The 22807-nt window shown below is 35.6% G+C and overlaps 1 protein-coding gene across 1 annotated transcript in view; it reads right to left on the bottom strand.

The window, feature by feature from the left end:
* Positions 1-8534: 8534 nt before the first annotated feature.
* The window catches only part of LOC116117306 (TMV resistance protein N-like), a 28899-nt gene continuing 14626 nt past the window's right edge, over positions 8535-22807 (bottom strand). Inside the window, exons 6-8 of the mRNA XM_031403343.1 lie at positions 9882-10211; positions 9070-9780; positions 8535-8943 (exon numbers count right to left, since the gene is read on the bottom strand). Of these exons, the coding sequence (XP_031259203.1) occupies positions 8842-8943; positions 9070-9780; positions 9882-10211 (1143 nt within the window). The 3' untranslated portion in view covers positions 8535-8841. The remainder of the gene's footprint in view (positions 8944-9069; positions 9781-9881; positions 10212-22807) is intronic.

Below are 22807 nucleotides of genomic sequence, written 5' to 3'. Positions count from 1 at the left end.
TCCTCCGACTCTTCCCTAACATTTTCAACAAAATAGGATCCTTCAAAATGACTAAAATTTTGTTGAATACAACACGGGCAATAGTTGTCTTGCCAACACCACCTATGCCCAAAATTCCTATTTTGGAAACACCACTTGATCCATTGTGCAACAAAGACTCTATTCTTTTTATGGCAAATTCTATTCCAATCAGGTCCGTATAATCACTTGGAGAATTTATTTAGTCTCATCAAAATATCGTCCAAAGTTTCATCTATAAGTTTAGATTCAGACCTAAATATAAACAACAAAAAAACTTTAATTATTTAGAAATTATGTTTTTAGGTTTCATTCAATTCAAGCGTTAGGAAATTGTTAAGACATAAAAGAATTACAAAAAGCGAAATATTATGGAATTAAAACTTACTTTTGATCATTAATAGTCCAGCCAGCTAGACTACCTCTTCATTCAAAGCAGTCTTCCATCTCTGCAGCATCTCAATTTCTGCTTAGTATGTTTTTCAAGCTCAGCAAATCCATCTCCAAAACTCAGTTTGATTCCTTACATCTGATGGATCTACGTGATAGAAAACTGGTATAACAATCTGCTCATCTATTTTCTTGCAATGAAGGATTTGTTCGAGTTCTTGGAGGCACCATCTAGAAGTTGCATAATTTTTTGAGAAAATGATAACTGAAATCTTTGACGCTTTAATGGTATTACAAGAAATGATGAAATTTTTTCTCTCCTCTACACAATTTGGTCATCAATGAAGTACTAATCTTTTACACCACAAAGCCAAATAGAGATGGCTAGTGAAACCATTGCGGGTGTCCTCGCCTCTGAAACTAAGAAAACTGTCATGCTCCTCTTGAGATTGTTGGTGGAAGACAAAACCAGCCATCGACATCAACTGATGAATGCTTTTCAGTTCTGTTTAAGTAGACAAAATATTAATGACATTCTTCGTCAATCAAAAAAGGCTTGATAGAAAATAATTAAGTAATTGAGAATAAAAAATTATGATTCAATATATAATTATTAATAATTCATTAATATTCCTAGTAATTCTAAAAATATATTTAAAATGATATATAAACAATTAATAACAATTACAATTACAATTACCATATAGAGGCACTACTTACCTTTTAGTTAGCCTTGGAAGTTCAAATCTGACACTCCAGCCACTGGAACAACTTTGAAAGAGTATAACAGTAAATCTTCAACTAGATTGGCTACATTCAGCTTATTTAAAAGATAGATGCTACTTGTTCATAAAATTTAAAATTAAAATAATATCAAAGAAAAATAGAATATATAAAATCCAAGCATATATGTTACCGAACTAACAAATGGATCCAGATCTTAATGTTTTGCAGTGAGACTGTAATTGCTCCAGAGAAAGTATCCGAAGCCAGATATGAATTGTAAAATTATTCGTCAAAGTAAAATTAATTTTATATTTTTGAAAATACTGATAAATTATATACAATAATATTTGAAAAGAGTATGATCTACAGTAAGTTGCATTTAGGACACATGACAAATACTTTATAGGAGAGAGAAAACAAAAAATTAAAATTAAAATTAGCACAGATCCAGGAACAATGGAGGCACGAACCTTTTAATTAGCCTTGGAAGTTTAGATCTAACACTTGAGCTATAGAAACTGAGATGGACAGCTTGGAGACTATAAATATTGAGAATCTTCACAAAATTTGATGCTAATTTTTACTATATATTCAACTTATTTGAAACATAGATGCATCAATTCTTTCATAAAATTATATAAAATAAAAATAAATCTGAGAAAATAATAGATATAAAAAGTCATAGTATCTTACCCAAATAACAATGGAGACAGATCTGAATTGCTCTGGAGAAGTATGCAAAGATCATGAAGGTGTTGAAGCGATGGAAAACCATAAAACTTTCTTGCTATGAATATTTCTCCTATTTTTATCTCTTCTTCACTCACTCTTTAAGAAAATTGCGAGAAAGTACCAGAAATTTGGTGGAAATTTCATTACATTATAAACTGATTTCTTGTTTTAGTCTCTCCATTTTTTTCTACTTATATCAAAGTTGTCTGCCCTTTTTCTTTATTGACTTTGACAACCTGTGTTACACAGTGAGAATCTTAGGGACGTTTTTTTTTCTTACTTTTAAATATTGCTATTAAGTTCTAAATAAAATAACTAAAGACCACTAATTTTTTATTTATAATAGTTTATATATTGATACACTAATAATAAAATTGTGAAACATGGATTGAACTCTTTCAGATCTTGCTCTTATATTCGAGGGCTCCACACCTCTTCACCTCCAATCCACTGTCCTCACAAATGAAAACTTAATATAATAATATAAATAAATAAATACCTCAACTTATTATTAAAAATTAGTTGTTCCAAGTGTATAGCAGATTTTTAAAATATCCCAGTCTAAGCTTGACAAATGGAAGCATAAGTTCTCTGCATATGATTTTTTTTATTCAAATTATTTTATTCAATTATATATTTTCTATTGGTCCACTAAATATAGCCATGCATGCTTACAAACACTTGTTGTCAAAGGGAAAGGATTAAAAGCTTCAGTTTTGAGCTTTAAGGTGGACAGTCCAGATTCAGTCTAGAATCAATGGTTATCCCTAGTAGTTTGGGCGACATTACTTGAAGAGTGGAAGAGAAAATTATTGGAATTTGTGAGGCATGTTGAACCAGAACTTGAGGTCTGGTCTTATGGAAAGTGAAAATGCGGGAAAAATTGCCATTTTGAAGCTTGTCAGTGGTTACAGCATAATCTTTTTGCCATGTAGGATCTAATGGGTCTGGTGGATTTTCTTGATGGAAGAGGTTGCATATGATTGAGAAATAATATCAGTTGAAGGAATAGAATTATGAGAGGAAAAGAAATATTACCTAAAGAAGAAGAAAAATATGGTGAACTGTGTACGGTTCAAATGAAGGATAGGATTTTGATTGTGCACAAATTGAGGCATGAATCCAATGATATGAGTCAAAAGTCTCTACACTAGGAAATTGTTATTATTCTTTAATTAAATCTACTTTAAATCTAATCAGTCAAACACAAAGATCAAACCAAGCACCACAAAGAAATCAGACACACAATATACCGTGGTTCGCCTATTCAAGAATGAATAGGCTACGTCCATGTTGAGCTCCACACTGATGGGGCCCTCTGCACTAATTGATTCCACAGATCCAATTACAAACACAATCAAGATTCACTCACTCCTCACTTCCTTCAAACTCCCTTAGTAAATCTAAAGAACTGCAATCTTCACCCTAGGGAAACTCTATCTTGGTATCCCTAGCCCGAGAGTAAACAGACCCCTACTGAGTGATTTACAAGAAATCCTACACTGATCACAACAGATTTTACAAAGAAATATAACAAAGAACCTTAGCTCTAACAATGGCAAAAGTCGTATACAGGAGAGAGAAAAGTGTTTTATGATTTGTCCTCTAAACCCAATTTTTAGACTGTTTTATATGGCTGGATGTGAGGCTTAATAATATGCGTTGGATCAGCTTTAGAATTAATGGCTTAGATCTTGGATGGTTGAACAATGCGGCACCGTTTGGATAAGTGCATTAGTTGAAGCATAAGACGTCACCGTTTCTAGCTTCACCATCAACAATCTCCACCTTGAAGTCAGAACTCGCTAAGGAATATTGTCCAGGTGTGCAGAGAACCTTTCATCAGTATGCTTCTCAGCTCTACAAGGCTCCTTATGCTATATTCAACAAATCCAAGCAATGCTTGAATTTTGTGGCTGTCACTACTTTGGTGCCCATATCAACAAGGTTGTTGGAATCTTCTTGAGTTCAATCACTCCTTTTGTGATCAAGTCCCTCACAAAATGGAATCTGACATCCACATGTTTTGTTCTCTCATGGTAGACAGGGTTCTTGCTCAAATGGATGGCACTTTGGCTATCTGAATACACAATTGCCATGATGTCTACTAACTTGGCTTCCTTCAAGATTCCTTGGAGCCATAGCACCTCTTTGAAGACATCAATCACTGCCACATATTCAGCTTCGGTTGTGGACAGTGCTACAAGTGGCTGCAATTGAGACTTCCAACTAACACAATTTCCTCCAAGGGTAAAATAGTATGATGTTGTAGACTTCCTTGTGTCCCTGTCACCTACAAAATCAGAGTCTACAAATCCCACCAGATTAAGTGAATTATTTCCTTTTGAATAGTTTAAGCTAACATGTAGTGAACCATTTATATATCTCAACAACCATTTCAAAGTAGCCCAATGTTCACTACCAGGATTAGACATAAATTGACTAAGTAAAGAGATTGCAAATGATAAATCAGGTCTAGTGCTAATTATGACATACATTACAGACCCTATAATATTAAAATATGGTACATTTTCCATCCTAATTATCTCAATATCAATCTTAGGGCATTGTAATTTGCTTGAGATGAAATGGTTTGCTAAAGGCATGCTCACAGGTTTAGCATCAGCCATTTCATACTTCATGACCAGGTTTTTCAGGTATGACAATTGGTGAATACTTAATTCATGGCTACTTCTATTTCTATCTATTGTAATTCCTAGAATTTTCTTAGCACTCCCTAGATCTTTCATATCAAATTCAGAATTCAGCTTTAATTTCAATTCTCTAATCTTGGATTTAGACTTACTAATTAGGAGCATGTCATCAACATATAAAAGCAAGTAAATAGGCATATCATCAGTGGAAGCAAGGTAAAAAACAGCTATCATATTTACTCCTAGAGAAACCAATGCTCAATATAAAAGGTGTCAAACCTTTTATACCATTGCCTAGGTAATTGTTTAAGGCCATATAGTGATTTATGCAACATACAAACATGATTGGGCAAGTTATTATCAATGAATCCCATAGGTTGAGTCATATAAATTTTCTCCTCTAACTCACTATGTAAGAATGTCGTTTCGACATCTAATTGCCCCACTTCTAAGTCATGGTGAGCTGCTATAAGAAGCATTAGCCTAATCATTTTAAATTTAACAACCGGTGAAAAAATCTCATTAAAGTCTATACCTGCCCTCTGTGTATAACCTTTAGCCACTAAATGGGTCTTATACCTAGGGGGATCAGTAGGAGACATACCTTCTTTGAGTTTAAATAGCCATTTGCGTTCCACAAGTTTATGGTCTTTGGGTTTAGGGACCAAGGACCATGTGCCATTTACCTTTAGGGACTACATCTCCTCCTCCATTGCTGATTTCCATTTCTCTTTCTCTTTGGATCTTATGGCCTCATCATATGTTCCTGGTTCAAATCTCTGGACTTCTGTACCGCAAGCAAAGCTGTGTAGATTAAGTCTACATATGAAAACCTAGTAGGGGGTTCTAATTTCCCTTCTAGATATGTCCCTTGCCAGTTGGTAGTGGGATAGATCTTCTTATTGGGGCTCTTTTACATCTTCAGCTTGTATAGGGTCATGTGGAGTGATTTCTGCTTCTGGTTCGGGTTCTAAACCATGGTGAGATGATTCAGTTTGCTATGGTGTTGGCTCCACCTCAATTGGAATAACATCTGGTTGGTTTTGACTATGGGCATTGTCATTTGGATCAGTTCCAGCCCTATTAGTAGACTTACATGGAAAAACATTCTCATTAAACACTACATCTCTACTAATAATGACATTAACCCCTAGTGTATCTCTATCCCACAGTCTATAACCCTTGGTCCCTTCTTGGTATCCTAGGAATACACACCTTATAGACCTAGGTTCTAACTTCCCATCACTAGTGTGTGCATAAGCTGCACACCCGAATACCCTTAGATGACTTAGGCTTAGTTCTTTCCCTGACCACTTTGATTCTGGGCATTTAAACTCTATAGTAGTTGAAGGGCTTATGTTTATTAGGTATGTTGCAGTTGTTAGGGCTTTTCCCCAGAAGGATTTAGGCAGTCCAGATGTAAACATGAGACATCTCACCTTTTCCAAGAGGGTTCCATTCATTCTATCAGCAACTCCATTTTGCTGAGGGGTTCTCCTTATAGTCCTATGTCTTAGGATTCCCTGGTCATTACAGAACTTATCAAATTCTACATTACAGAATTCCAACCCATTGTCTGTTCTAAGAGCCTTCACCTTCCTATCAATTTGGTTTTCTACTAACAATTTCCAGCTTTTGAATTTAGTGAGGGCCTCATCTTTTGATTTTAGAAGGTATACCCAGACTTTTTTACTAAAATCATCCACTATGGAGAGAAAGTAGCTATTCCTTCCATGGGACCTAACCTGTTCAGGTCCCCATAAGTCAGCATGAAGGTAATATAGGCAGTTTGTAGCTAGGTGAACTCCTTTTGTGAAACTGCCCCTATGTTGCTTACCTAGCACACATGTTTCACAAAAGTCCAAAGGTGTTATATTGTCTCTACCAAACAGTCCCTTTTGACCTAAGATGTTTAGGCCTTTTCTACTCATGTGTCCTAACCTCATATGCCATTTTTGTGTCACACTTAATTTTGATGAAATCGGTGCACTATTGTTCTTATCACAGTAATAATTTACATACAAAATGTACAAGCCATTTCTTTTTAAACCTCTCAGCACTATGTTGTTATTCCTGTATACATTGATGCAACCATTTTCTGCCTTATAACAATAGCCAACTTCATCTAAAGTTCCTACGGATATTAGGTTTCTTTTTAGTTCAAGAATGAACCTAACCTTAGACAGCATTATCAGTTTACCATCTTCCAGTTTTAAGGTTATGTTACCTATTCCTCTAACCTTACAAGCATTATTGTTCCCCATAAAGACAGTCTCATGTTCATCATCTCTAAACTCTTGAAACCACTCCTTATTTGGGCTCATATGGAAGGAACAACCTGAATCTAGGACCCACTCTTGGATCTGGTCCGACTTAGACATTGTGAGGACATCTGAGACAACAATGCTATCACTAGTGGAGGCTACATTACTCTAAATGTTTCCTTGTTTTTGCTTCTTAATCTACTCGAAACAATTTTTCTTTAAATGTTCAATCTTATTGCAGTGAAAACGATTTCTGGTCTCCCCTCTTGTTTTACCATAACCCTTCCCCTTTTTCTTATTCTTTGGGCCATTACTACGATGCATTCCATTTACAGATTGACCTAAGTCTGATCTACCCTTCACAAACAAATTATTTCCATTTCTCTTTTCGACCTTTAATTCTAACTCCCTAGCCTTTAATCCATCAATTATCAGGTCAAGACTAGGCACAATACCAGTATATTGAAGTGCATTTTTGAAAACTTGGTACTCATCAGTTAAGGAATTAAGCAGGATCATAGCTAAGCTAGTGTCCCCTAATTCTTGGTCTGTTCCTTTTAAAATTAAAGTCATCTTCAAAAATTTGTCCAGATTATCTTCTAAAGACTTAGAGTTATCTATTTTGTAAGAAAACAATGCACCCTTTAAGAAAACTAGGTTTGGAGCAAACTGGAATGGATAAAGTGTTTTGCGTTTACCCCATAAGGTGAGAGGTGTATTTATGTCGTCTACCTTTCTCAGCACGTTGTCAGACAGGTTCATCACGATAAGGTTGTGCACTTCCTCATCAACTTTAGCCTTTTTCTTCAATTTTTCCTTTGGCCACTTGGTAACATCCTTTTCTAGAGCAATCGCAACTTTGTTATGGGACAACAGTGCTTTCATCTTCTTTTTCCAACTACTGAAATCGATTTTCCCATCATATTGGGAAATCTCCATTTGTATGATACTCATGGTGTAGTGTTTGGGAATTGATGCGGTATTTGAATGAAATATAGACCCTAGATTATCTAGGAATAGACAGATTAAAGAATCCCCAAAAACAGATTTCGACGAAACCCTAGATTTTCAATAGAACCACTAAATTGAAGAAATCTTGACTTAAATTTAAGATCTAATAATCCTTAAGTACTAAGGAACACAAAGATCAAGAAACCCCCAATTTTCTACGAACCCTAAATTCCAAGAAAATCAATTTGATCGACACAAAACCTTAGAAATTAAGGCTCTAATACCATCGTTATTATTCTTTAATAAGAAATCTGCTTTAAATCTAATCAGTTAGACACAAAGATCAAACCAAGCAACCACAAAGAAATCAGACACACAATATACCATGGTTCACCTATTCAAGAATGAATAGGCTACGTCCACGTTGAGCTCTATAACTGATAGGGCTCTCTGCACTAATTGATTCCACAGATCCAATTACAAACACAATCAAGATTCACTCACTCCTCACTCCTCAATTCGCTCAAACTCCCTCAGTAAATCTAAACAGAACTGCAATCTTTACCCTAGAAACTCTATCTTGGTATCCCTAGCTCGAGAGTAAACAGACCCTCTATGAGTGATTTACAAAGAAATCCTCACTTGATCACAACAGATTTTACAAAGAAATATAACAAAGAACCTTAGCTCTAACAATGGCAAAAGTCATATACAGGAGAGAGAAAAGTGTTTTGTGATCTATCCTCTAAACCCAATTTTTAGACTGTTTTATATGGTTGGATGTGAGGCTTANATTTGATGAGCACTTTACAATTTGATGACATCATCTTATGACGAATTCTATCATGTTGCCAATAATATTGACACTCTTTAAACACCAATTTCGTTATAGAATGAAAACCGAATAATACATGATCTGACTAGATATGCGCAAACATAGGAAATCTAGTTCTAGTTCTAATTCTATAAATCTGCTCCTTACCATTTTCACTTTTCACCAAGCAATAACAGGTAACAATGTAAGAAGGAACCAGATTGTCCTTATTTGGAGAAACAACAATAGATGCAAGAAAACCTAGAAAGTTTTTATTATGCCAATCTAGTGACTAATCGAGAGTTATATAAGGTCCCGTATTTTGAAAGGTAAACCACTTAAGAATTTCATCTCCAGGGAAACAGATACTAGCACAAAATTCTCGACAAGATTCCTGTACCAATGAAAATGAAAATCATCACATCATAACATAGTTTTAGCTTTATATATATATACATATATTGTTACTTTTAAAAAACAACTAACATTATAAAAAGGGAGAAAGGATAAAAAGAGATACCTTATGAAGAGTTTTACATAAATCCAATTTAAAACAATTGGCAAAAGTTGTTTCCCGTCGTCTCAAATGAGGTAACAATAGAAATGATGGATCTGATATTGATTGCAAGGATGAGCAGTCAAATGCTATCACATCTACACCCATTGGAAACTCTGGCAAAAGTTGAAGTCTCCGACAATTACTTATGTCTAGCAATCTCAATTTAGAAAGCCTTTTGATGTTTTCTGGTATGCTCTCAAAATTATTTTCACGTAGAAATAAGTTTTCTAGAAAGAATAATTGTCCAAGATTGTCAGGTAATTTGGTCATTTGACAGTTTGACAAATTAAGAGATACCAAAGAGTTTGAACCTGACAAAGAATTCAATACCCAATTCAAGGGTGCCGGTTCATCTCGACATAGTTGTAATCTACGAAGTTTTGGCAAGTGTAAAATGGATGAAGGTACTTCTTTTATGATTGTTTCTCCAGTATTGAGATCCTCCAAAGCTTCTAAGTCTCCAAAGTCATCGGGTAATCTCTCCAATTTGATGCAGCCGAAAAGATTAAGCTGTTTGAGATATTTCAACTTACAGATGTTGCTTGAGAGACTCTCAAGCGACGAACAAAATATTAAAATCAAATACTGAAGATTTGAGGCTCTTGAGAGATTTGGAATCTCTGTCATGTGCTCGGAGAAACTGAGATCAACATATTTCAAATTTACAAGATTCTGTAAGAAAACAAACAAAATGACCAACTCATATTAGTACCTTGTATTTTTATAATTTTCAACAGAAAGACAACAGTATAAATACCAAAATATATACTTACCTGAAAACCGTTCCAATGTTTAACTTTGTTGTTTTGCATAACAAGTTTAACAAGACTCTCTGAAGGAAAACTTAATGGCAACGATTTAAATGGGTAATTATTCCAACCAAAGAATGTAATGTCATCGGGAAAGGATTCAAGTTCTTCAAAACCATCCAACTTAGCTTCAGAATTATCTTGGTCTTGCCAGTCTTCATAGCCATCTTCGTATTTTGAGTTGTATACTCTGAAGAATCTTAAGTTATCCATCTTTGACAAAACATGACAATTTAAGCCTGCATTGCTTATTTTAGATATGTCCAAGTTTATGCTTCGTACTGCTTCAGTTCCCTAACAGCCAGTTCCATCAAGATATCGGTAGAGCAATAAAGCAAGAGAATACTCCCATTAATCAAACTAATTAATAAGTAATCGTTGTAACCTACATGTTTAACCTAATCAAATTAATTTGAAGCTTCATCCGTAAGTTAAGATATAATTTATTTTTTTGTTAAAAATAAATTGTAATCAATTACAACAAATCTCTAGTGAATAGAAACATGAGTTGACTAAAAACAAATAAAGATCCGAATTTCGTATAGTAGAGATTGAATAATAGGATCACATACCCAATAATTACGAATAGTCTAATCAAAGTAAGGCTATTATTTAATATATTTTTTTTATAGGTTTTAAGCTTTCCCTTTGAATTGAAGAAAGGAAATAATTAATAATTATTGTATGCAATAACAATTTACCACAAGAAAAAATGTAATATATGAATTTTGACTTATAAGTAAAATACAACATAACTGATAATAAAAAACATGTTTCTTTTTTGGCAAGTCTGGTAGCGTGGAAACTTGATTAAGAAAATAAAATAAAAAAAGATACCATGATCTCATTATTATATCCGTTAAACCAGACGTTATTTAAATGTGGTTTAAAGTAAGCTCAGCTTCAAAGTTCTCTGTCCTACTATGATATAGTACAACTACCCTTACCTTCTTTTTTTAAATGCTTTGAAGATACCGATGATGACATAGTCGAACTGTGTTTGCAACTATCATCCCGACAATTTCCCCACCCTATTCTTGAAGCAAATCATAGCTTGTTTTTTATTGTAGTATTCACAAACACTAGACAACTGTCATACGAACGTGAGTATTCCAATCTTTGCACGAAATGTCACAAGCATTTAGGATTTCTATCACTGAATCTATATGATCCCCCTTTGAAAGAACAGGCAAAGTTCAAAATAAATCCTCTCTTCTCAGTACCATCATACTAACCTTATCCCTTATGACTACCAAGGAAGACCTTTTCCTAGTTTCTTATTATGCCTATTCTCCAAAATTCTTTCCCTGGAAAACAAATAGCGCCCAACACTTTACAAGCGCAACAGGAGACATTTGGTATATAGTGAAATTGCTTTGTTCGTAGGCTCCATATATCTCTATGAGCAAGTAAAAATGTTTAAAGGCATCCGTTACAAAAGTTGATGAGCTCCCTACCAGCCTCCTGGGTAGTCCTGACCTCATGATATATAGCATCATCTACTACCCAAACAATTTCTCAACAACTTGTTTCCTTTTGGTGTTAGTAGAATTTGACTTTTTGAACTCCGCCAATGTACGATTTCCAATCAAATTTTTCTATTTGCTGTAAAGTTGTCCATCATCAAACACAATGAAAACCTTTTAAATCTTTAGAGTCTATTTTCATTGTAAGTTAAGTCCTATATGGTTGGGGATCTCCTACCTCGTAATATTGTGGAAAGAGAGTATGCCTTTTTTCAAGTGAGTAACCGCTTACTATTCCTCCGACTCTCCCTAACTTGTTCACAAATAGATCACCTTCAAAATGACTAAAAGTTTGTTTGAATGACACTACGGGCAATAGTCTGTCTTGCCACACACCGCGTATGCCACAAATTCTATTTGGACAAACGCCACTTATCCTTGTGCAACAAGCCACTCATTCTTTTCTTCTGGCAAATTCTATCCAACAGTCCGTATAACTCTTGGAGTTATAATTAGTTTAGTCCTCATCAAACTATATCGTCCACAAGTATTCATCTAAGGTATTAGATTCAGACCCTAAATAAAACAACACAAAACAAACTTTTGTAGTTAAAATTATGTTGATTTTAGGTTTCAGATTCATTCAAGCGTTAGGAAATGATTTAAGACATAAAAGAATTTACAAAAAGCTAATATTATGAATTAAAACTTACTTTGGAATCATATAATATCCAGCCCAGCACTAGACGACATCCTGGTCATTCCAACAGTCCTTCCATCTCTTCAGCATACTCTACCCTGACCGGCTAGTAATGTTTTGCACTCAGCAAATCGCTCCCACAACATCCCAGTTGTATTCCTCCTAGCTTGGAGACTGTCCGTATGACAACGGTATAACAAAAATACTGCTCAATGCTATTTTCTTGCAATGGAGGGGATTTGTTCGAGTTTCTTGGGGGCACCATCTAGAAGTTGCATAAGTTTTGAAGAAAAAAATATAACGAAATCTTTGACGCTTTAATGGTATCAAAAGAAGATATGAATTAATCTCTTCTCTGCACAATTTGTCGGAGTCATGAAGGTACTAAATCTTTTACGACACAAGCCCAAATAGAGATGGCGTATGACCATTGCGGTGTGCCTCGCCTCTGAAACTAAGAAAACTGTCAGCTCCATACTTGAGAATGATTGTTGTAGGAAGACAAAGACACCATAGCCAGCACAGTACTGAAAAGATGCTTTTCAGTTCTGTTAGTAGACAGATATAAGTGACATATCTTACGTGCAATCAAAAAGGCTTGTATTTAGAAATAATTACTAGTAATTGAGAACTAAAGATAAGTCGATGTATTAATGAATAATTAACTACAATAGTTCATTAATTTCAAACAAGTAATATCTAAACATATATTTGGAAAATGATATATAAACTAATTACAATACAAATTACAATTACAATTACAATTAGCAATAGCACGGACTTCTACCTTTTACGTTAGCCGTTGGAGTTCAAATCTGGACCTCGCAGCCAGCTGAGGAAACACGTTTGAAAGAGTACAAATATCATAATTCTTCAACTAGATTGTGGCTACATGCCCAGCTATAGAGATCTACTTGTAAAGATAGTCAATTTACTAATATCAAAGAATATAAATTAAGAATATAAAATCCAAGAAAGAGTAAAAAAAACACCTATATGTAGACGCGAACTAACAATGATCCAGATCTTATTTTTTGCAGTGAGACGTAATTGCTCCAGAAGAAGTATCCGAATCCCCATTGATTGAATTGTAAAATATATCCGTCAAAGTAAATAAATATTGAATTTTTTCGAAAATACTGATAAATATATATACCAAAATATTTGAAACACAAGAGTATGATCTACAGTAATTCATTTTAGACACATGAACAAATACTTTATAGAGAGCAAACAAAAAATTAAAATACATTACACAGATCCCAAGTAACAATGTAGTGCACGCACCCTGGGAGTTTAATTAGCCTTGGAGAGTTTAGACTCAACACTTGGCATAGTAAGGGGGAAACGAAATGGACAGCTTTAGGAGACTAAATATTGAAATCTCAACACCAATTTGATGCTAACTTTTTCGTAATATTCCCTTATTTGAAACTGATGCATCAATTCTTTCTAAATTATATAAAAATATAAAATAAAATCTGAAAAAAGTACTAGTATAAAAAGTCTAGTATCTTACGCCCAAACAATGAGTACAAGCTCTGAAGGTTGTCTGGAGAAGAGTATGCAAAGATCAATAAGGTGTTGAAGCGATGGGCAAACACATAAAGCGCTTCAATTGCTATAAACCATGATTCTCCTATTTGGATCTCTTCCTTCACTCACTCTTGGGTGAAAAAATTTGCGAAAAAGTACAACAGAACAATGTTGTGGCATTGTCTATTACAATTATTAACTGATTTCTTTGTATTTAGTCGTTCCATGTTTTTCTACTTATCAAAGTTGTCTAGCCCTTTATTCTATGTATGACTTTGACAACCATGTGTTCACACAGGAATCTTAAGAGAAACGTGTTTTTTTCTTACTTTTAATATTTGCTATTAGGTTCGTGAATGACAAATAACTAAGACCAACTAAATAGATTTTTATTATATATTATAATTTTGGAATTGATATCCATAAATAATAAAAATTGTGACACTGTGAAACTCTTTTAGATCTTCTCTTATATTCGGGGCCTCCACAACACCTCGTTCACCTCATCCACTGTCCTCACAACACATGAAAGACTTAATACTAATAATAATAAAACTATCCCATCCCTTCATTCATTATACCAACACATTATTGATTCCATGTATAGCATATTTTTTTAAAATATCCACCAGCTAGAGCTTAGACAAATGGGGGGGAGCATGATAGTTCTCCTGCATATATTTGTTTATTCAAATTACTTTATAAATTCAATTAAATGATTTATCATAATTGGTCGCTACTAAGTATAACGCGACAGCATGCTACAAACCTTGTTGTCAAGGGAAAGGATTAAAAGCCGCCTTCAAGGTTTGAGCTTTAAAGGTTGGCAGTCCAGATGTCAGTCTAGATCATAGTTATCCACTAGTATTTTGGAGGCGACATTTAGCTTGAAAGTGGAATAAATTAAGTTGAAATTTGTGCGGCATGTTGAAACCAAGGACGTCTAGGCTGTCTTATGGAAAGGTTAGAACATGCGGACAACGGGAAAATTTGACCATTTTGGAAGCTTGTCAGATGGGATTACAGCATACTCTTTCTTGGGCCTGTAGAGGTCTAAAAAATGGGTCGTGGAGTTCTTGTGGAAGAGGTTGCATATGAGTTGAGAAAGTATATCAGTTGAAGGATATATTAGGAGAGGAAAACGAGAATCTTACCTAAAGAGAAATCATTTAATGTGTCCTCGGTTCAAGGGGGGCGGATGGCGTACGAGAATAGTTTTGATATTCTATTGTGCCCAAATGTGAGGCATCATGAACATATGACGTATGTATATGATCGTGCCTACACGAGGAAATTGTTTATGATCTTTAATAGATTACTCTTAACTCTAATCTCAAACGCACAGATCAACCAAGCACCCGCAAAGCTATCAACACACATATACCGTGGTTCGCCTATCCTTAACTAAGTGTAGGCTACGTCCTGTTTTGAGGGCTTCGCGGCACAGCTGATGGGGCTCTCTGCACGATTGATGGGAGGGTTCCCACAGATCGTCAAACACTCGAAGATCACTCACGGATCCTCACTTCGCTAATACTCCTAGTAAATCTAAACAGAAACCCGCAATCGTCACCTAGGAAGACAACCTATCTTTATCCCACTCGAGAGTAACAGACCCTCTATGAGTGTTTACAAAGAAAGCCTCACTTGATCACAACAATTTTACAAAGAAATTAACAAGAACCTTTAGCGCAACGGCAAAAGTCGTATACAGGAGGATGAGAAAGTGTTTTGTAAATGGATGTCCTCTAAACCACATGTTTATGACTGTTTTAATATGCTCAGTGTAGCTTAATAATATGCGTTGATCACTTTAGAATTAATGAGCTCTACAGTCTGGATGTTTTCACAATGCGCAACCGTTTGGATCAGTCATTAGTTGAAGCATAAAAGACGTACCGGGAGGTTCTAGCTTCACTCATCACAATCTCCACCTTGAGTCAGAACTCGCTAAGGATAATTGTCCGGAGTGTGCGCAGAAGACTTCATCATATGCGTCTCACTCTACAAAGGCTCCACAATTAATGCATATTCAACAAATCGACAGAGCAATGCTTGATTGTGGCTGATCACCTACTTACTGGTGCCCATTCAACAAGTGGGGGTTTTGTTGGAATCGTCTTGAGTAATTCAATCACTCCCTTTTTTGTGACACAGTACCCTCCCAAATGGAATCTGACGATCCACATGTTTTGTTCTCCTTGGACGGAGGATCTTGCTCAAATGATGGACCCTTGTGGCTATCTATACACATTGACCATGAGGTCCTAGGGTACTGGCTTTCCTGTCAAGATTCTTGGAGCATGGATCTCTTTGAAGACATCATAGTCTCCAATTCAGACTAATCTTGTGGAACAACTAAAGACTACCATGTTGGAACAATAGGGGCAATTGAGACGTTCACGACTACACAATTTCCAGTCCAAGGTAAAATTTATGATGTGGTAGACTTCCTTGGTCCCTTGTCACCTACAAATCAGATTCTACAATCCCACCAGATTAAGTGATATTTTCCTTTTGAAACGTAATATTAAGGGCTAACAGGTGTAGAACCATTTAATATATCTCAACAACCATATTCAAAGTACCCTTTCACTCGACGATTACTAACATTTAGCTACAAGTAAAGAGATGCAGTGAATAAAGCGGTCGAGTGCTAATAATATGACATACCTTACAGACCCTTAATAATTAAATAATTGACATTTTGCAGGACATTCTCTAATTAGCTCGAATATCATCTTAGGCGATTGTAATTTGCTGAAATGAAATGTTTGCTAAAGGATGCTCACGGGGTTAGCATCACCTAGTTCATTACTTCAGACCAGGTTTTGTTCATGACATACCTTGCTGGAATTCTTTTCATAGGCTACTTCTAACTTCTATCTGATTGTCATTCCAGAATTTTTCTTAGCACATGCTCCTATATCTGTCATGTACAATTCAGGGATGTCAGCTTAATTTCAGTTCTCTAATCTTGGATTAGACTTACTAGACTATATAGGGCATTCTCATACAAAAGCGTAACACGGCATATCATCATGGAACACAAGGTAAAACACTATCTATTATACTCGCTAGAACCAATGCTCATAATCAAAGTGTCAACCTTTTATACCAGTGGTGGTCCTAGTAAAGTTGTTTAAGGCCATATCAGTGTATTTATGCAACCAACACAACTATTGGGCAAGTTATTATCAATGGAATCCCATAGGTTGATCCATAAATTTCTCCTACTACTGCGCGGATGATCGTGTAAGACTATGGGCGTTTTCGACATCTAATTGCCCCACTTCTAAGTCAGTGGGGAGAAGCTGCTATAAAACGAAAGCATTAGCCCTATCACTTTTAAATTTAACAACGGGGCGTATGACAAAATCTCATTAAATCTAATACAACATACCCGGTCGTGTGTATACTTTGGCCACTCAATGGGTCTTACTACCTAGGGTTTCAGTAGTGGAACTACCTTCTTGAGTTTTAAATATGCCATTGCGTTCCCCACAAAAGGTTTTTATGGTCTTTTGGGTTTAGGGACAAGGACGCATGTGCCATTTACCTTAGGGCTACACTCCTCCTCCATTGCTGATTTTCCATTCTCCTTTCTCTTGGATCTGTATTGCCATCATCAATTGTTCCTGTTCAAATCTCTGGCCTATTCTGTAACCCGCAAAGCAAAGCTGTGTAATTCAATCCTACTCTGAAACCTAGTAGGGGGTTCTATTTCCCTTCTAGATATGTCCCTTGCCATTGGTAGTGGGATAGCTCTTCTTATTGGGGCTCTTTTACTCTTCGCTTGTATGGAGGGTACATATGGAGTGACTTTCTTCTGCTTCTGGTTCGGGTTTCTAAAAACCTCATGGTGAATGATATCATTCTGCTACTGGTGTTGGCTCCAACCTCAATTGAATAACTCTGTGGAAAATTTATGCTATGGGCATTGCATCTTGGCATCAAGTTCCAGCCTATGATAGACTTACTTAACAACTGTCTCATTACACACATACAATCTACTAATAATGCATTAACCCCTAGTGTCATCGCTACCACAGTCGTCATACCCTTGGATCCCATTCTTTGGTATCCTAGGAATACACCCCTTTAGGAGGGGGGGGGCGCGGGAAAAAAAACTAGTAAATCTAACTTCCCATCCTAGTGTGTTCTAAGCGCACACCCCAAAAAAAAAAAAAAAAAAAGAATACCTTAGATGACTTATAGCTAGTTCTTCTCCCTGACCACTTATTGATTCTGGGTGGCATTTAAACTCTATAGTAAGTTGCACAGGCTTATGTTTATAAGTTTGTTTGCAGTTGTTTTAGGGCTTTTCCCCAGAAGATTTAGCAGTCCAGATGTAAACTGAGACAAAGGGGGGGGTCTACACCCTTTTCAAGAGGGTATTCCATGTCACTTTTTTTTTTTTTTTCTATCGAACTCCAATGTGCTGAGGGGTTCTGCTTATAGTCCTATGTCTTAGGATCCCTGGTCATTACAGAACTTATCCAAATTCCTATCATTACAGAATTCCAACCCATTGTCTGTCTAAGAGCCTTCACCTTCCTATCAATCGTGGTTTTCATCTAACAAATTTCGGCAGCTTTTGAATTTAGTGAGGGCCTCATCTTTTGATTTTAGAAGGGTTAAAAACCCAGACTTTGTACTAAATCATCCCATGGAAGAAGTAGCTATTCCTTCCATGGTGGACCTAACCGTGTTCAGGTCCCCATAATCGCATCAAGGGTATTAGGCCTTTTTTGTAGCTAGTGAACTCCTTTTGTGACACTGGGCGGTCCACTATGTTGTCTTAAACCAGCACCACACTTTTCACAAACAAGGATCCAAAGTGTTAGATTTGTCTCTACCAAACATCCCTATTGGAACCTAAGATGTTTTAGGCCTGTTTCTACTCATAAGGTGTCCTAACCTCAATATCACTTTTTGTGCACCCTTTTTGATGAATCGTGCACTTTGTTCTTATCACGTAATAATTTACATACAAATGTACAAGCCATTTCTTTTTAAACCTCTTCATGCACTATGTTTTTCCTGTATACATTCGATGTCAACCATTTTCTGTCTTATAACAATAGCCACCTTCATCTAAAGTTTCCCCCTACGGATATGTTTCTTTTTAGTTCCACAGATGAACTAACCTTACCAGCATTATCAGTTTCCACTTCAGTTTTAAGGTTCAGGTTACCTATTCCTCTAACCTTACACTTAATTTTTCCCCATAAAGACAGTCTCATTGTTCATGCACTGCTACTCAGACTCTTGAAACCCTCCTTATTTGTGGCTCTACATAGGAAGGACAACCTGAACTAGACCCACCGTCTGTGATCTATGTCCGACTCTAGACATGTGAAGACTGCGCGAATCATTGAGACAACAATAGCTATCACTAGTGGAGGCTACATTACTCTATAATGGTTTCCTTGTTTGTTTGCTTCTTACTACTACGAACAATTTTTTCGTTTAAATGTCATCGTTCTATGGCATTGACAAACGTTTCTGGTCTCCCCGCTTGTTTTACCATAGACCCTTCCCCTGTTTCTATTAAGCTTTGGGCCAATATCACTAACGTGCTTCCGCTATAGTTGACCTAAGTCTGATCTACCCTTCACAACAATAGATGTTACCCATTTCCTCCTTTTTCGACCTTTAAAGACGTCTAACTCCTAGCCTTTAATTCAGATGCCTGGTATCAGGTCAGACTAGCACAACTACCAGTAATTGAAGTGCATTTTTTGAAACTTGGTACTCATCTTAAGGAATTAAGTCAGGATCTGCTAAGCTAGTGTCCCCTATTCTTGGCTAGGTCCTTTTAAAAATTAACAGTCATCCTTCAAAAATTTGTCCAGATTAATCTTCTAAAGTACTGTGGTATCTATTTGTAAGAAAACCTGCACCCTTTACGAAAACTAGGTTTGGAGTCCAACGGAATGGAAGTGTTTTTGCCGTTTTACCCCATAAGGTGGAGAGGTGTATTTTATGTTCGTCTACCTTTCTCATGCACGTTGTCAGACAGGTTCATCACGATAGGTTGTGCACTTCGCATCACGTTAGCCTTTTTTCTACATTTTTCCTTTGGCCACTTGTACACCTTTTCTAGGCAAATCGCAAAACTTTGTTATGGACAACAGGTGCTTTCATCTCTCTTTTTCCAACTACTAGAAATCGTTTATCACCAATCATTTGGGAAATCTCCATTGTGTATTAATACTCATGGTTGTTAGTTTGGGAATTGATGGCGGTATTTGGGGAAATGAAATATAGACCCTAGATTATCTAGGAATAGAACAGATTAAGAATCCCCAAAACAGATTTCGCAAACCCTAGAAAAAAAAATTTTCAAGAGAACCACTAATTGAAGAATCTTGACTTCAATTAAATCTATATCCTTAAGTACGTAAGGAACACAAAGATCAAGAACCCCAATGTTTCTACTCGACACCCTAAATTGCCAACAAAATCACTTTGATCGCCACAAAACACCTTAGAATAAGGCCTCTAATACCTCGTTATTATTCTTTATAAAAATCTACTGCTTTAAAATCTAATCAGTAGACACAAAGATCACACCAAGCACCACAAGAAATCAGACACACACATATACCCATGGTTCACTATTCAAATGCATAGGCTAAAACTTCCACGTTGAGCTCTATAACACTATAGGCTCTCTGCACTAATGATCCACATATCCATTCAGAACACAATCAGATTCACTCACATCCTCACAATCCTCAATTCGCTCAAACTCCCGTCAGTAAATCGTAAACAGACTGCAATCTTACCCTAAACTCTATCTGGGTATCCCTAGCTCGAGAGTAAAACAGAACCCCTCTAGGAGTGATTACAAGAAATCCTCACTTGATCACAACATATTTTACACAAATAAATATACCAAAGAACCTTAGCCTAAATGTCCAAGTCATATACAGGAGAGAGAAAAGTGTTTTGTGATCTATCCTCTAAACCCAATTTTTAGACTGTTTTATATGGTTGGATGTGAGGCTTAATAATAGGCGTTGGATCAGCTTTAGAATATATGGCTTAGATCTTGGATGGTTGAACAATGCGGCACCGTTTGGATAAGTGCATTAGTTGAAGCACAAGACGTCACCGTTTCTGGCTTCACCATCAGCATAAATAAAGTTGTATACTCTGTATATAGTTTGGCATCAGAATATGGAAAAATGTGTTCAAAAAATTCAACATCTCTGCTAACAAAAAAATTATTTTTAGTAATATCAAACAATTTAGAGTGATGCTATGGGTACTAACGGATGGGTACTAATCTGTGTACTAACTAAAGCATAGTACCCATACTATGCGTATAGTACCCGTACTATACTTTAGTTAGTACACAGATTAGTACCCATTCATTAGTACTCAAAGTATTATTCAACAATTTATATCCCTTTTGAAAAGTAGGATACCCCAAAAAAATGCAATGTAAAACTCTTGGACTAAACTTATCTGATTTAGGCAAAATGGTAGCATAACAAAGGCATCCAAACACTCTCATTTTTGTCAAATTTGGTGTTTTATGAAAAAGCATTTCATATTTATTTTGAAGAAGAGATGTTGGAACCCTATTAAGGATATATGTGGCAGTTAAAATTAAAGTCGGCGGTGAGCCGTGTCGTGCCTAAAAATTCAAGGCTTATGTCTTGCTAAGGTCTGTAAAAATTCGTGCCTTGTCGTGTCGGCCGACAGTCTGAAGGCCCACGGCATGGCCCGCTATACAACATGTCATGTCGCGGGCTATGCCATGGACCTACCACGTGGGTCGGCCTACAATTTTTTTTAATATTTATAAATTATGGTAATTTTGATTTATTATTAATAATAATTATAAAGAGAGTAATACTAGCCTTACAAAGAGCCATACAAAGAGGTATACAAAGAGACAAATTCATCCCTTGAAAGAAGGAAAAAAAGAGAGAGAGAGAGAGAGAGAGAGAGAGAGAGAGGCAATCATGAATTTCAAGGATTTGATTTGTCTTTTTGTATGCCTCTTTGTAAGGCTAGTATTACTCTTATAAAAATATATTATATGTTATATTTGGTGACATTTTGTATCGTATTAATAAAAAAAATATAATTACTGTGAAATATAATAAAATAATGAGAGAAGTGAAATATTAATTAAATTTCAACATTTTTTATTAATTATAAATTATAAATACAAACTTAGAAATTAGGATTAAGAATTAACGTTAACAATTACATCTCCGTTATAAATACAAGAATACAAATAATACAACTATCTCAACTTTGATTCTGGTTTACAAATATTTAAAGTAAATGGTTGATAAAAAAAATATCATACATCTTTATTTTCATTAATTTCTTTGTTGTTTACAAATATTCTAGTTTACTCATTTCATTTGTTGTTTTTGTTTTATTTACGGTTTCTTCCAAGGTTTCATCTATTTATCCAATAAAAACAGGTTGGGATATAAGAGCGGGGAATTGGAGATTCATGATCCCATTCAACCTCATCATCCGATTTTTTTTTACAATTACCATGTAACCCCTGATATTTAGGGATGGCTTTTGTGATATTTATAAAACCACATGGCACATCTAAAATTATTTCAAATGTTGAGGGTTTAGATTAGTTATCCTTATTTTTTTGTGAAAAGAAAGTTAGAATTTTTATTAAGGATTGGGTTTTCTGAAATAGCTTATTATTCACGCCAATTAAGATTAAAATTTAATATTTATAATTCTCTTCTTTTGTCTCTATACTCTTAAGTCTTATACTGTTTTTCAGTGTTCAAATTTGAAACTTGTGAATTGTACTTGCCTTTTATGTCAAGTTCTTCTGGAGTTTGCACTTCTTGATAAATTTTGGAATCATTGGACACTTTGGTATTTTTAGTTGTGTAGTTTTTCATTTAACATACATTAATTTTCTAGGTTTGGTATAGATTTTTTGACAAGCTAATTTAATTGATATGTTAGATATTGTTGTGTGTGATCCATCAAGCTCAGGCCTTTGCGAGGATATAACCTGACCCAGAACTAGCTCGACAACGATGATTGATCGACCCAGCATAAGCTTGTCAAGCTATAGCTCAACCCAGTATAAGCTAATCGCGAGCAATCAGAACAATCATTCAATCAATCTCCAGATTACTTTAGATCCCAGATATTGTAGGAATGACTAGATCAACAGC

Source organism: Pistacia vera, unplaced genomic scaffold (genome assembly GCF_008641045.1).
Source record: "Pistacia vera cultivar Batoury unplaced genomic scaffold, PisVer_v2 Contig804, whole genome shotgun sequence".
Taxonomy (NCBI): domain Eukaryota; kingdom Viridiplantae; phylum Streptophyta; class Magnoliopsida; order Sapindales; family Anacardiaceae; genus Pistacia; species Pistacia vera.
This window is presented reverse-complemented; position numbering and strand designations above follow the sequence as displayed.